Source organism: Syzygium oleosum, unplaced genomic scaffold (genome assembly GCF_021117445.2).
Source record: "Syzygium oleosum isolate NSW1041296 unplaced genomic scaffold, Sole_v2.1 Sole_v2.14, whole genome shotgun sequence".
Lineage (NCBI taxonomy): Eukaryota > Viridiplantae > Streptophyta > Magnoliopsida > Myrtales > Myrtaceae > Syzygium > Syzygium oleosum.
This window is the reverse complement of record NW_026607498.1, coordinates 3396697-3409805: the sequence shown is the minus strand read 5'-3', so window position 1 is coordinate 3409805 and position 13109 is coordinate 3396697. Positions and strand designations below refer to the sequence as shown.

General features: G+C 37.9%; 1 protein-coding gene and 1 pseudogene across 1 annotated transcript; both read left to right on the top strand.

The window, feature by feature from the left end:
• The first annotated feature begins 1506 nt into the window (after window positions 1-1506).
• LOC115690492 (putative defensin-like protein 244) lies at window positions 1507-2333 on the top strand. The gene is made up of 2 exons (XM_030616839.2): window positions 1507-1627; window positions 2037-2333. Exons 1-2 carry the CDS (start codon window positions 1558-1560, stop codon window positions 2243-2245), a joined length of 279 nt encoding a protein of 92 aa, XP_030472699.1. The 5' UTR covers window positions 1507-1557; the 3' UTR covers window positions 2246-2333.
• Window positions 2334-9606: 7273 nt separating this feature from the next.
• LOC115690506 (phosphoribosylamine--glycine ligase, chloroplastic-like) lies at window positions 9607-13109 on the top strand (annotated as a pseudogene).

The following is a 13109-nucleotide window of genomic DNA, read 5'->3' as shown; positions in this document are numbered from 1 at the left end:
AATTAGATATATACGATGCTCATGATATTCTTCTCCCGAAATTTTCTTGTAAAAGAAAACTTTCATCTCTATCACATAGTCGGTGTACATAGTCTATTCCTCTATTCATACATCTCAATATAATTAACTATTTTCTAATTATATTGAAACTTTTATCACAATATAATCAGATGTTTGTAATTAGATAGAAACTTTCAAGAGATTTTCCTGTAAATTTTACTTTTCTTTGAAAGACTATTAAAAATTTATTTTGAAAAAGGAATCTTTTTCCTTAAATTGAATGCATCTAATGTTCAAGAGACAGTTTTTGGTGTAAGTTAATAAATTTTAATGCATTAAACATACTTTAAATTGCGATCTATGGGAATGCTAGAGAGAATACCGAAGCATTTACGATGTCGAAGCGGATGAATTATATGGATCGGTGGATGAATTTGGTGGCTAACTAATTGATGTGAAATAAAAGTGTAGAATGTAAAATAAAATAATTTCTTAAATTATGCGACTAATATGCACAAAAGTAGCCGGGAAAGCGGTAACTAGTTAATACGAAGGGAGAAAAATAAGAAGGCGTGACGTGATGCGGGAGCGACGAGAAGCACGATGTCCATGAACTTATACAGATCAGTTAAAGTTGAAAAAGAAAACGCTTCTGCGAAGAATCGTCTAAAAGGAAATGCAAGCGTTGAAGGCATGAGTCACAAAGGAGGATACATCAATGAGAGCTTCAATAAGCATCTTTTGCAGTATTCTGGTTATTCTTATCAAAAAGATAGGAAATGAAATATATTTGCTGGAAAAAAAGAAGTTATAGCCAGATACTTTCAATGCAATGGTCTTTGACGCACATCACCAACGATTGGAACCAAGTTGCACGAGTCTCTTAAATCTGGGAGGAAATCAGCATAGAATTTTGTCTTTGATATGCCGATAAATGTGGATTGATTGGGAAGATGACCCTTTGTAATGACAATTGATTTAAGTACTATTTATCATGTGCGACGATTGAAACAAGTGTGTTGTCACTATTAAAGATAATTAGGGATTTCTTTAGGATAATTTTCATTATTAAAAATATTTTGGTAATTCTGTTGATTATATGTACCTCTCAAGATTGCACTTATATTGCACCTTGTACGTGTACTGCACATATACCTCCTTTTAATTGTGCATTTATTGATTGAGATATTATCTTTAAATAGCTATCTAAGGTTGATGTATTATTTATTAATATATACATCGAAATATACAGAAATTCCACAATTCTCTCTTCCTCTTTATTATTTCTCAACTGTCACCGAAGATAGGGTCACTCGCGCATCAATCTCATGTGATTCTATAGAAAAATTCAAGGAATTTAATACTTCCCCTAAGAAAGAAAAGTCTTAAATATTAAAAAATAGGTAACAACATAAATTTCAGCCACTCCCATTAATGTCACGTGAGCTCTTATATGTACCTGTCTCGTTTCACCAACATTTTAGAATTCTAGGGCAAATTGTCACAATCACACAGCATACGCTATATCCGGAGAGGCCCCGCGAAAGAAAAAACATCATGAGGAAGTCCGTACTCCTTTCTCTGCTCGCACTGGTTCTTATCTCCAATCTGGTTGATCTCTCGAAAGGTATGTCTATCATTTTTTATCTCAAAGAGCCAACGACCCACTAAGACATATCTACAACTACATCCCCAGAAGCAGTCAGATATCTTGTGTCAAGTAATCCAACAATTCGATTTTCTTCATTGAAAGAAAAAAATAATGAAAGATCTGGCTGATAGAACCAGGTCATGCGGAAAGAACTAAGGAATTCCTTATCAGTATTCTGCTTTATTTCGAGTCATGTCGAATTTTTCAATCTCCATGCATTGCGGTTGAAATCCAGAATAAAAGACAGATCTAATTTCCCCATTTTGCAAAATGAAAGCTCATGATAAGTATATGGGCGAAAAGGATAATTGTCGCGACGCTTAGCCGACAAAACCTCTCCAATTTAATTTTGGTTTTTTCTTCTTTTCTTCGTTTGATTTTTCAGGAGATCTCAAATTTTGTCGGAAAGAAAAGATGTACCATGGCGCGTGCGGAGATGACGGGGGATGGCAGTGCGTTCTCAAGTTCTTGGGCGATTTCGGGGCCGGCGCGATGCCGCAGAAGTGCATCTGCACAACAAAGGGAACCAGCCGGCAGCTTTGCAATTGCCTTGTGGTTTGCCAGGACTATGTGCCTGCCAAACCCAATGCTTAGTTGTCTATTGCCATTTATATGTAGGTGCCAAGTTTGCACCAGTTGAGATCGATCGATGCTTAATAAGATTTGAACTGGTGTTTGGGTCCATTTTACATGCATCTTAATCCGGGTTAAGCCCAGCTGTGGTTGCCGGAATTATGAATTTTGCAATCTAGTTTGTCGAATTTTAATTCCAATCTCTAGATGAATTAACGCACTTCCACCGATATCCAACCACTTTCCTGGCAAGAACATGATGTGGGAGAGCACTGCGGCAATTAAAATGAAAATAATTTCTGGCGAGTATGTAACTTACTAGCATTTTTTAACTTTTTATAATGGATAATTTACCAATTTTGTACTAACTTACCAATTTTTATTTGCATAAGTTACAGACATTTCGGATTTACTAGATCTTGTATGAATTTATCGATCTAAATTAGAATGACTGACTAACTTTTGTCAGATTCAATTACTAACTACTTATTGGGCTACCTAGTCTCGTTTGGGTAACTTGCCAACTTTTATTTAATTTATTAAGTTAACAAATTTTATTTGCTTTGGTTAGCAACACGTCAAAACTTTACTATCTTCGTAGAGTTTACCGATATAAATTAGTGTGATTTACCACGTAATATTGGATTACTAACTCTCTGTTTACACCAAAAAATGGCGAACTTGTCGACATGGTTCGTTTGTGCCAAAGGTCATCAAGGGACACATGGCGGAGACTTGAGGTAACGTGGAAGCAAATATCATTAAGTTGCCAACATAAGGGACACATGTCTCTGACATGTGTCATGTGTATATATTTACACCCAAAAATGATCAATTTTTGGGTATTATTGACAAGACTGGTCACGACTTCATCAACGAAATTTCAGTTCTGCGCTAATTCGGGAAAATGGCCATAACTTCTTGGAGACAGATCGGATTGACCTGATTCCAAAGCCAAAAGAACGAAGACTCCTGGATCTACAACTTTTATGTTTTGAGTTTTCTCAGAAAATCACTATATAAGCCATCGAGGTTAAAGGAAGTCGACGGTCGTGACTTCATCTTGTCGAGGACCTCGATGAAATTTCAGTTCTGCGCTAGTTCGGGAAAATGGTCATAACTTCTTCAAGACAGATCAGATTGACCTGATTCCAAGGCCAAAAGAACTAAGACTCGTGGATCTACAACTTTTATGTTTTGAGTTTACTCAGAAAATCACTGTAGAGTTTTCGACATTAAGAGGAAGTCGACGGTTGTGACTGGTTGGAGATGCAGAAAGAAGAAGTAACCATCAACATAGTGGATCGAAGCAACCGCCAACGTAGTGGAGTCGAATAAACCGTCAAGACAAGATCGTGGGACAGTTATCTTGAAAGCAGGATCATGGCATCACATGGAGATGAAGGCAAGATTTTCGGAATGGAAAAACATGGGCACAACCGTTGAAAACCGCTAAAGAGCAGTTACTACATAACCATTATAAATATCACTGGCCATCTACTGGAGAGACCACCCCCGACAAAATCAAACAACATGTTATCTTTCAATTATCTTTACTTTCATATTCCGCACTTTATCTTTCCTTAGCTGTAGCTTTCCGATTCGCGTCGTCGATTAAATTCTGGCGTGTATCTCTATCCCGAGTGTGCGGCTGTATTTTCAAGCTTTGTCGTCGATTAAATTTCAGCACGGTTTGTACATATAGTCCGGTTCGAAGTTCGAAGTAAAAGTTCCTAGTTTTTCCTTGTCTTCCTGGATATTTCCTGTCCGGAATCGCCACGGAACCCAGTCTCCTCTCATTAAGAATCGAAGAACGACTTTCGGTGAATTATATTTCGCCGCGGGAGCATTTTCTAGTGAAACACTCTCATTTTAAGTTACTGTTGTTTCTTATTTTTTTTAACTTGCCAACTTTTCTTATTGTCTAAAAACTTGTATTTGTCTTTCTTATCAACATCTTACATATACCGTCTCATTTTAGGAAATACCATCATTTATTAGAGTGACTGACCCACTAGTCTTAGGTACCAACTGTTATCCAATTTCTTACCAAATTTACTTTTCTTTTAGATCCTAAATTTTCCTATCACTTATCTTTCTTAACTATGCCTTACATTTAACAACTCTTATGTAAAACTACTAATTTTACTATAAGTAACTTATCAAGTTTTCTTTGATTAAGCTATCAACTAATTCTAGCTTATTAACTCATTTGAATTAGTTACCAACATTTATATTTACTAACTTTCTAATGGGTTACTTAATTGACAAAAAGGTTGGCAAGTCACTTTAATAAAAGTTGGTAATCTTATATAATAGTTAGTAAATAGAAGGTGTTTGTAAAAAAGGTAAGCTGGTATCAAACAACAGATTTTTTTTTGTTTGAGATAAGAGAAATTGGTGATTAAAATACAAAAAATAATCATCGGGTAGCTAACTTAAATAAGAAATAGTAACGCAAAAGTAGTTTAAAACATAGTCGGAGAAAAATTAATATCCATGCTTATCTAGCTGGTAATCTCTAAAAAAATCTTAATAAATTTAAAAGTTAGTAAGTAAGACAAATATAAATCGATAAACGATATCAAAAGTTAGTAACTCAACAAAAAATGAAATAAACCTTGGTAAGTAACTAAAACTAGAGCCGATATTCGAGAATAGTTGGAGGATAATTACCCAAAAAGTCATAATACTATTACACGCATGTCAATTCAATCTCAAATTTTTTAATTTGGTCAAATGACTCATAAATATATCTAGCATTCCAAGCAGATAGGTTCCTGGTAGTTTACAAAACATTAAACTACACATAAAAACATGAACAGTCAACATGCATTAATTCAGCAACCTAGTACTTGATCGGCAATCGACGTGAATAGTCTTCGCATCGATATCTTCAATTTGGTTCCATTGCAAATAGGATTTTGACAGGGAGGCCTGAAGAGAAGAGCAAAGAGACATATTGGGGCATGCGTGAGGAAATAAAGAGACGCTCGTTCATGTCTGAGCAAGTGTGCGGGCAGAAAAGAAAACAAAACAAAACGAGAAAAAAAAAAAGGAGAAATGAAGAGAGCCAAGAGGCAGAATCTCATGTAGAACAGGGTCGGTCGCGTATCAATCTCATCCACGATCGGGTGAATCTAGAAAAATCCACGAGTTTCATTCCTTCCCTTGAGAAAGCATCGTCTGAAATATTAACCAACAGGTAAGGAAATAAACGCTTGCTTTTCATAAAATATTCTGTCTAGATCGTGCTTGTAATTACCATTAATTGTCACGTAAGCCCTTTATATGTAACCCTGCTTCGCAAGCGTTTCAGAGTTCTAGGGCAAATTGTCACAATAACACAGCATACGCCATTACCGGAGGCCCCCAGAAAAGGAAAAACATCATGAGGAAGTCCGTGCTCCTTTCTGTGCTTGCACTTTGTTCTTGTCTCGAATCTGGTTGATCTCTCAAGAGGTAGATATGTCCTTGTCCTAATATATCTTTCTTTCGTATTTTTTTTCCTACGTTTTGACAAAAAAAAAGATACACCCTCTTCGCCGATGAGAGAGAGCTTGTTGTAAGCACATGGACGAAAAGAATAATTTTCTCGACACGTAGCGGCTCGGGACGGGGAATTCTCGTGTGATTGCAACAGAACCTCTGTGGTTTGATTTTTTTTTTTTTCCCTTTCCTCATTTGATTTTTCAGGAGATCTTGAGTTTTGCCGGAAAACAAGGACCTACAACGGCACGTGCGGAGATGACGGGAGCTATCAGTGCTTTCTCAAGTTCTTGAACGAATTCGGGGCCAGGGCGATGCCGCAGAAGTGCATATGTAGACCAGAGGGAACCAGCCATCAGCTTTGCAATTGCCTTGTGGTTTGCCAGGATGACGTACCTGCCAAGCCCAATGCTTAGTTTTCTTTTTTTCCAATGCTTAGTTGTCTATTGTCATTTATTTGTAGGAGCAAAGCTTGCACCAGCTTAATGAGGTCGATCAATGCTAACAAGAGTTGAATTACTGTCGGGAACAAAGTTGGCAAGTCAAATTTTCTGTGTTAGTTGGTAGATTGAAGATGTCGATATAGAGGGCAAATAAACATAGAAGTATGGTAAGAAAATTCTTCTTCTCCAAGATAAGAGAAGTTGGTGAATTAAAGAAAGGGAAAATGCCACCAAAAACCCTAAATTATTACCCTGAACTTTTTTTTTTACACGAAAAACTTCAAACTATGCCACTTGTGATAAATTTACCCTGAACTTTTTTTATGACACGAAAAATCCCAAATTATGCCACTTGTGATATATTTACCCCACAATACTTTGACCCACGGGCATTTTCGTCTTTTTCTTTTTCCTTTTTTTTTTCTTTCTTCTCCAGCGAGGGCGGTCCTCGCCGGCGGTGGGTTGGGCGAGGGCTGCCCTCGCCGGATCTGGCGAGGGCGACCCTCGCCAGCGTCGGGCAAAGGCTGCCCTTGCCGGATCTGGTGAGGGCGACCCTCACCGGCGTCGAGCGAGGGTCGCCCTCACCTAGGCGGGCGAGGGCAGCCTCGCCCAACGCCAGCGAGGGTCATCCTCGCCGGCCCAAGTGTGGGCAACCCTCGCCCGACGCCGACGAGGGTCGCCCTCGCCCGCCCAGGCGTGGGCAACCCTCACCCGACGCCAGCGAGGGTTGCCCTCGCCAAATCCAACGAGGGCAGCCCTCACCCAACCCACCGGGCGAGGCTGCCCTCGCCCGCCCAGGCGAGGGTGACTCTCGCCCGACGCCAGCGAGGGTCGCCCTCGCCAAATCCAGCGAGGGCAGCCCTCGCCCAACCCACCGCCGGTGAGGGCGGTGAAGAAAGGAAAAAAGAAAAAGGAAAAAGATGAAAATGCCCATGCGTCAAAGTATTGTGGGGTAAATGTGTCACAAGTGGCATAATTTGGAGTTTTTCGTGTCATAAATAAAAGTTTAGGGTAAATTTATCACAAGTGGTATAGTTTGAGATTTTTCGTGTCACAAAAAAAGTTCAGGATAAATGTGTCACAAGTGGCATAGTTTGAGGTTTTTTGTGGCATTTTCCCTTAAAGAAACAAGGTTACTTTCTCAAACAAGAGATATTAATGGAAAACTAATTGTTTAACGTAATCGGAGAAAAGTTAGTAATCAATCTAATTGAAGATTGTGAACTTTATAGAAAAGTTTGTTGTTCTAAAAAGTTGGTTAGTAACTAATCAGGTTTAATACCACGAAAAATTCTAAACTGATACTTAACCTCAAATTGGTACACTTGTGACAAATTTGCCCTCCGTTAGTTTCATTAAATTTTCTCGTCAAATTACTAAATTGGATGACATGTGTAAGTTGATGGGTATACCAGGTATGTCAGTTTATTACTTTTCGCAATATTAATCCAATTTAACGGAAACTAACTAATGGCAAGTTTATCACAAATATACCAGTTTATGGGTTTTTGTGTCAAAATAATAGTTGGAGGTATATCTGTCACATATGCTTTAGTTTGGGATTTTTTGTGATCAAAAAATTAATTTGAGGTAAATTTGTCACGGGTATACCAGTTTGGGATTTTTCATGGTATTAACCCCACTAACTTTTTTGGAAATTCTAGGGAAAAATATAAGTGTAACTTGTAACTTAATTGAAGATAGGATCGCAAATAGTTTATCAATCTAGGCCCTTGGTGAAAGGGCAAATAAAAATTGGTCAAATATAAGAGAAGTTTTGTGCTTGTCATATAAGAGAATTTGGTGATTAAAAAAATAAACATTGTTAACTAACTTAAATTTAAGATGATAAAAGGTAGTTGGTAACATAATTAGAGAAGAATTAATATTCACAGTAATCCCTATATTGGTAATTTCAAAAAATTTTGGTAAATGTAAAATATAATTTAATAAGACAAATAAAAAACGATAAACGATCTCAAAAGTTAGTAATTTAAGAACAAACGAAATAAACAGTTAACTCAAATTAGAGTTGGTAATCAAGAACTAGTCAGTAATTTAACTGAAGAAAATCTTATAAGTCACTGAAATAAATGTTGGCTATTCTATGTAATAGTTGGTAAATTTAGCATTGGTAAGAAAGGTCATATAAAAGTTGGTAAAAGATAAGAGGAGTTAATAACTTAGAGAAAAACAAATAAATATCGGTAACTTATCCATGCAAGAGTTGGTAATACAAAATTAGTTGGTAACCTAATCGAGAAAAAGCGGTAATCACTCTAATTAAGAATGACAGTTTCTAAAAAGAGTTGATAAATTAAAAGAGGCAATAAATAAGACAAATAAAAGTTGTTAACTAAATTGAAAGGTAATAAATTTAAAAGAAACCAAGTAAGCAATTCAAATTAGAGTTATTAGTTAGTGACCCAATGGGATAAAAGCTGATATCATAAAAGCAAAGGCTGGTAAGTTCATGTAAGCGTTGATAAATTTATAAGTTAGTAAATGAAAACAAAAGTTGATACTAAAATAATAAATAAAAATGTCGATAAGCAATTCAAATGATAACTGGTAACCAAGGTAATTTAATCGAAAAAAAAAGGACAGTAAGTCATTCAAATAAAGTTTAGTAATTTCGTATTAGAATTGGTGAATTTAAGGCTACGGTAAGAAAGGCAAAATAAAGTTGGTAAAAGATGAGAAGAGTTGATAATTGGCAAATTATTAGAAAACAAAGTTAGTAATTCCATTTAAAGTACTAGTAAATTACATCAAGTTTGGGGAAATCATGTGGCTGGTAATTCTTTTTATGTAGCTTTTGACACTAATCAATCCTTTCAGAAATCTCCCAATACGGTTAAGAAAATCCAATGCAGCGTAACAATAGAATCCTTCTCCTTGCCCCATATTGCTTTTCGGGATGCTTACAATATCTGTATAAATGCTTGGATTCGCCGCATATGATTATGCAATGCTTTGTCATGGTATCCATGTTAATCAAATAAAGCTAATGATGCTTTGGTACTTGATTACAAGCTTGAATCTAATAGAATTTGTCAACATCTTCATCTACGTCTTTGCATTTATGGAGAAGCTTGAATTGATCGTCCTCTTGGTCTTCACTCTGATCTTAATGACCTGAGAGTTGAGACTACTTGAGGAACCCAAGGGTGATCAATTTCAGCAAATATATGAGCGACTTTGCCCCACTGGTCATGCTAAACAGAGATACAACTGGCAGTTTACACTTAAAAAAGGTAGCATAGTGATCCTCTTCCTTCAGCTTCAGCTCTTGCCTAGAGCCTCTTAGGTTTTAATATCTATCTGTTCTTGTTTCCTTTCGACAACAGGGAGGCTGGAGAACACCACATCCGGCGACCCAGATCGCCAGTGGGAGAATTTGGTAACGAAGGTTTGGAAGAGCGAGTATGGCTTCTTCTACTTCAGCTTCTCTGAAGCTCAACAGCTACCTCTGGAGTTCATCAGGCCCCTGTTTTTCAATCTTGTCGCTTTTCTGGTCCGTGGTATTACGGACAAATCCCTGAAATGAGGATTAGCTGGGGCTCGTCTCACCACCTCAAGAATGCTCAATGTTGGCCTTCGATCAGATTGGGTTTTCGGGTTATATTCGAATGTGTCAAAGGGACAACGGAGCCATCGGTCTCCATTGATTCATCTCAAAGTGCCTATACTTTTGATGGGTTGATTATCAATATTTGTGGATTTAATCTGGTGCGCTCTTGGTTTTGTGATCAGGGATTAGTATTTGTTTGCATTGTGTATGTATTTTGTTTTGGTGTCACGTATCTCAAATTTCCCGGTGATTGTCCTCACTACGGTCTGATGTTCCTCATCAGCTCAGTTTGTTTTGCTCACCTTGTCTAATGAAAACTCTTTAGGAACTATAGATGCAAAGCAGTGCAACCTTCGTAGACTATTGGCGGGTTATACTGGCATCATCCATAGGAGGTAATGCCATTCCTCTATGTGATTGTCAGCTATTAACGTTGGAACTTAAGCTTATTATGAGAAATCCAATCCTGTTTGTCATACTAATCGTGGCTTTCTTTGGGTACTTATGTTACATTTCTACTTTTGGTTTCCCTTCAATATCAGACATTTCATTTATTTTTTATCTTTCATAGTTTTTAACATAGTGAATTAATCGTGTGTGGTTATATGACCAGAAAATTTGTTTATATAGGTATCTAAGTGGTACACAGCATCTGTGAAGAGAAAAATTATGTTTGCAAGGATTCGCTTTTGTTTTACTGTCATCAATTCTCTTTATGGTTTTGTTTTAGGGGCATTTTAAACTTATAATTTGCCTTCCTTTCGTAATTTGTACATTTCTAAAGTTTTCTGTTACTCATTTATATCATTTTCCTCATATTTTACCCAAGAGAGAGTGGTGTTGCTCGTCATTGGCGGTGGAGGAAGGGAACATGCACTTTGCTTTGCATTGCAACAGTCTCGGTCATGTGACGCAATCTTCTGTGCACTGGGAAATGCCGGCATTTCTAGCTCGGGAGATGCTGCTTGCATTCCAGGTTGACATTCTCAATAGTGTGGCTGTTATTTCTTTTTTTCCGGAAGCAGCAGATTGGACCAGTCATGGTTGGACCAGAGGCTCCTCTCGTTGCAGGTTCGGTAAATAATTTAGTTGAAGGCTGGGATCCCTACCTTCGGTCCTTCATCAACTGTTGTAAAGGGTTCCAAGAGCTTCATGAACAATTTGTGTGACAACTATGTCATTGCCACAGTCAAGGTAGTTTCATAGTCGTCCATGTAGCATTAGCTTTTCCTCCATTTGGTTTACGGACTTATCATCAAACCAAAATATGTTACCCTGAAAACAATATTGATTATGATATGCCAAATACCACTGGATGTTGGTGACCATTGCATGGAACAACTAAGGAATCGGCATCTTGCCATTTGCTGAATTATTCATGTCTGTCGCATGCTTCATGGAAAAGGCTTACTTCCTCATGATGTTTACGAATAATTGGTGCAGTATAAGACTTTCAAAGATGCATCTGCAGCGAAGGTATACATCTTGGAGCAGGGGGGCACCAATTGCTATAAACTCCGATGGGTTAGCTGCTGGGAAAGGAGTTACTGTTGCCATGACACTGGAGGAAGCATATGAAGCTGTTGACTCAATGCTTGTGGAAGAGCTTTTTGGTTCTTCCGGTTGCAAGGTCATAGTTCAGGAGTATCTTGAAAGAGAGGAAGCTTCTTTCTTTGCACTGGTGGATGGGGAAAATGCCATTGCTCTTGAATCTGCTCAAGACCATAAACGAGTTGGCGATGGGGATACGAGGCCCAATACTGGGGGAATGGGTGTGTACTCTCCAGCACGTATCTTGACTCCAAAGTTTCAATCTCTAGTCATGCGGCTTATCATTCTCCCTACTGTTGAAGGGATGGCAGTTGAAGGTTGCAAGTTTGTTGGCATACTCTATGCTGGACTCATGATAGAGAAGAAATCTAGGATGCTTAAACTAATTGAGTACAAAGTGCATTTTGGAGATCCGGAATGCCACATTTTCTGATACTTCTTTTATCAATTATATATTTATGAATCTGTGATGCTATCAAGAGTCCGCCTTCAACAATAATGGCCATTTTTGTATTGAAGTATTGAGTTTTGGCTGCTTATACAAATGCTTCTGCTTCAGTGCTCACTAGCAATCTCTGTCTTCTTTTTCTTGGGCTAAGATCTCTGTTCTCTATTTTCTTCAATTTGAACATGGAGTTTTATAGTGAATATAGTGCAGAGTGTTGGGTATTTTTGGATGTACCAAATTATCCTATTATTATGCAGAAAAGATGCCTTTAGAGATTGAAAGGGTAATTCAAGTTTTGTGAGCAGATGTATGCTGTAAAATAACTTAAAGATACTAATATAAATGATCACAAAATATGGAGGCCCATGTAGCTTTGACGTTTGAGATGATTGTTTATCAGTGAGAGATAAGTGATCATAATCTATCGAATAGAGAAGACATCTGGTAATGGCATTGGGATTTCGTCCAAGGCATAAATGCTCCAACCTCTAAGCCTTTTCTTTGTTACTTAACCTAAGTCCTTTTTTTGTGTTATATTGAAGTTTATACTTAATAGAATCCCTATGATTTGTTGACAACTTGACATTGAGAATGGGTTGAAAGACTGCTATAGCTGATTGATTGAATAAATGTATAATCTCAGCACTATTTTATTTCCTTGGGTTTACTCACCCTCCTGTGTTCCCTTTTACATATAGGAGTTGATATTTCGTTTGGAATCAGATCCATCTGTTAAAACATTTCATGCTGGAACTGCTTTCGTATCAGATGCCAATTTCGCCGCAGCTGGAGGTTGTGCTTCTGGGCCACTTCTAAGGGGAGAAATTGGAAGAAGCACGCGAAATAGCTAACCAAGCAGTTGAAGCTATGAACTTGCCAGGAAGATTCTGCTGGCATGACATTGGGTGGAGAGCACTTCCAAAGAAGAAATCTGCAAAGCAAACTCAAGCTAATGTTGAGTAGGCAGGGCCCAACATTGTGTATCGGCAAGGATGCCGCAACAGTTTACAAGGACATGCATCTCTTTTATCAGTATGGTGGGATGGAGTGGTGATCCTCATCGTCACCGATGGTCTGATCAAAGAGTTCCATATTGGAGCATAGCGTCTTCCTGAACTGTAATTGAAGTATCGGCAGAGTATCGAAGATACATGAATGGAGCGAGAGCACTTCCAAGTTTGGATTTCAGATTTGTCCCTTGTGAAGTAACCATCTGGTGGTTTTGCAATACCAGAGAAGGATGTCCTATCCTATCCTGATTGGGTGGTTAACCCTCCATCTTCTTTAAGAGAGTTACTTGTATCAGTCGTGGGAGAAAAACCACCTTAATTTTGCACTCAATTTTGTACCATCAGTGAAAGCCTGACATTTTACACTCAA